Source organism: Rhodamnia argentea, chromosome 3, assembly GCF_020921035.1.
Source record: "Rhodamnia argentea isolate NSW1041297 chromosome 3, ASM2092103v1, whole genome shotgun sequence".
Lineage (NCBI taxonomy): Eukaryota > Viridiplantae > Streptophyta > Magnoliopsida > Myrtales > Myrtaceae > Rhodamnia > Rhodamnia argentea.
Genome location: NC_063152.1, coordinates 31,708,444 through 31,711,163, shown reverse-complemented (window position 1 = coordinate 31,711,163; position 2,720 = coordinate 31,708,444). Strand labels below are relative to the sequence as shown.

The following is a 2,720-nucleotide window of genomic DNA, read 5'->3' as shown; positions in this document are numbered from 1 at the left end:
CAATACCCCCAGAAAATAAATTTTTGATTCGTACACTGTCCAAATGCTGAGTCGACTGTGGAAGATGAATGATGACTTTGGCTCCGTTTGTTTCACATAAAATGAATGATTTATAAAATATTTTCCTGAAAAATAATCGATGCCATCACTTGAAAATAATTAATTATTGAAAAATATTTTCATTATCGACAACAATTGAATAATTGCATGGACGATGGAATTATTTTTTACTAACTAATAATTTCAAGCAATGCATGTGATCATTTTATTACACGTGTCAGTCACGAGGCCGACATGCAAGTGCACAGATCCATCAGAAACGTGTCGGATGAATAAATTTCTCTCGCCAAAAATAGAAAATTAAATAAATAAATAAACTAAATCTCGACCTTTCAACGGTTTTAAAATAATATTTTGTTCCATGCAGACCCGCCAGGCCTCTCCTCAGCCACTCATAATCATAACGTCACTCACTTCACATTGAATTTCTCATGATTACTCCAATGGAAATCAGAAACGCATGAATAAAAATAACCTCCATCGATTAATTCATAATTATTATACGATTTACGTCTTGAACGAAAAACGTGATTCGCTGCAGCATTCCAAAGTGTATCGATTCGACTGTGATCATAAATGCAGACGGACTACATCAACATCAACATGGTAGATGAGCGCAAACACCAAATCTAGTAAAAGAGAGAAAACGTGATTATTCGCTTTCGCAATTTTGCAAAAAATCTTTGACATTTTTCTCCATCGCTTGCTGGACGTTCACCGCTAGATGTGTGGCTTCCCTCAAAACTTTTTGACAAATGATTCATCGAAAGAGAAAATGTTAAAGTGGATAATTGCTTGAGGAGATTTGAAAAGTTGATAGTATAACAGTATACAGTACAATCTCAACCGTAAATGTTATGAACGGTAAAAAATATATAATAATCATAATGGAATCCATATATGATCTTATGCCTAACATTTTACCGTTATAATGTCACACTATTGTGATAGCAAAATCCTTACTTGAGCCATAGGTGCGGGAATTCCTGGAAACTAATTGTACTGGTCTCAACTTGTTCCCCATAATCAAACTCAACCCATGTGCAGGCTTATGATAAAGACGGTGACTATGGTTGCGGTCCCCTTGTTATTTTTCCCGCATAACCAGTTCACGTTTCTAGACTTTCAAACGACTTGGGAAAATTCCTACATTTGAATAAATAACCTAAAACACCACAAATTTTCTTTTTTAGATAGTTTTTAACCGACTTTCGCCAGGGAAAGGCCGAAGGGAGGGTTCGGTGACACAGACAAGCGATGTTATCCTATCCGGCATTTGATGACGTATCTCAGACGGGAAACGTTCAAATAAGTCCAAGAAAAAGAAAAAGGAAACCAAGGTTTTGATTTTGCGATTTCATTTTGTTTTTTCAATATGAGACATTTTCTCACGCGCACAATTTCGAATCATTTTTTTGGTTTTTGTCTCATAGCACCCAAATACTTGTCCCGGCAGCCAGACGTAGCCCGAGTGATTCAGCGTTTAGTATGAATGCGGTAGATCCCATGTTCAAGTCATGCCGCATTCTACTCAAATAACATTGGCGGTCGTGCTCGCCGCTCCGTTAGCGTAGAATGGATCTAACATAAAACAGAAGTATTTTTATAGCATTAGCATGAGAAATTACATGCATTTATTTACGTATACATCCTCTGGTTTTATTCGTCTTCGAACTTCGCTCATCGTGGAAGGGTGAACTGCTTAATTAGTCATGTCTTCAAGGACAGAAGACAACCTTATAGTTTGTCCCCCCGGGGCAAGTGAAAGTGCTGGAGGCATCATCCTTGGGGTAACTATAAGCATCCGGACACCTTTGTTTGAAGTACCTGGAGTAATCGGTGGGCCCGCAGCTACCCGAATTGCAACAATACTCATCCGTCTTGAAAATCGGGCACGGCCCGTTGCACCCGCCGGGGACCTTCAGCGCGGCCGGGCATTGCCCGATGATGTCGGCCGTGCACTTGATCACCCGGTTGCACCCGCCGGAGGTCGAGCTGAACTCCATCGGGACGTTGAACCCTTCAATGAGCGACATGTCGATGAAGTCCAAGTTCATGTACTGGTTTAGGGCGAACTCAGCCAGCGTGTTGGGGCTCTTCCCGTAGGCCTGGCACTGAAGGAGCCCACCGCAGTCGCCGGTCTCGCAACTCCCCTTGCCGGCACCGTCGAAGCGGCAATTGGTACGGGCCCAGATCCGCGCCGCCTTCGTGCCGGCGGGGACATCGAGGGGCCACATCTGGCCTCGGTCGAGCGGCCGCCCGCCGCCCGGGACTGCAGCGGCCCACACAGTGTAAGGGCAATTGTTGGTGACATCGAACCTAGCGGCCCGAGCGAGGGCGGAGCAGCTAATCAGCAGGAAGAAGAAAGTGGGGACGGAGACATTGGTGAGGAACCTCATATTGTTGTGTGCTAATTTCAGTATTCAAGTTTGGTGCTTGAGCTCGTTGCCAAAGGCCCTTATAAATAGTGGAATTGAAATGGTAAGGAGGGACGACTAATTGGCTGTGCCCATCTTTGAGGACCTTGACTTGTAATAACGTAGGGGGGTTGCAGACGTCCCTTCCGTCAGATATTTCCATGGAAAAATTGGGGAACTATGTGACCCACTTTAACATAGTACCCGTCAAAAAGTCAAAGAAAAGAAAAGGACGTGTTACCT

The 2,720-nt window shown here is 43.3% G+C and overlaps 1 protein-coding gene across 1 annotated transcript; it reads right to left on the bottom strand.

Moving 5' to 3' along the window:
• Positions 1 to 1,642: 1,642 nt before the first annotated feature.
• On the bottom strand, positions 1,643 to 2,512 carry LOC115746556 (protein P21-like). The gene has a single exon (XM_030682367.2). The coding sequence runs from the start codon at positions 2,457 to 2,459 to the stop codon at positions 1,779 to 1,781; it is 681 nt and encodes a 226-aa protein (XP_030538227.1). The 5' UTR covers positions 2,460 to 2,512; the 3' UTR covers positions 1,643 to 1,778.
• Positions 2,513 to 2,720: the final 208 nt, after the last annotated feature.

Excerpts from the sequence above, each read along its gene's own strand:
- LOC115746556 (XM_030682367.2), bottom strand. The coding sequence starts at position 2,459 with ATGAGGTTCCTCACCAATGTCTCCGTCCCCACTTTCTTCTTCCTGCTG.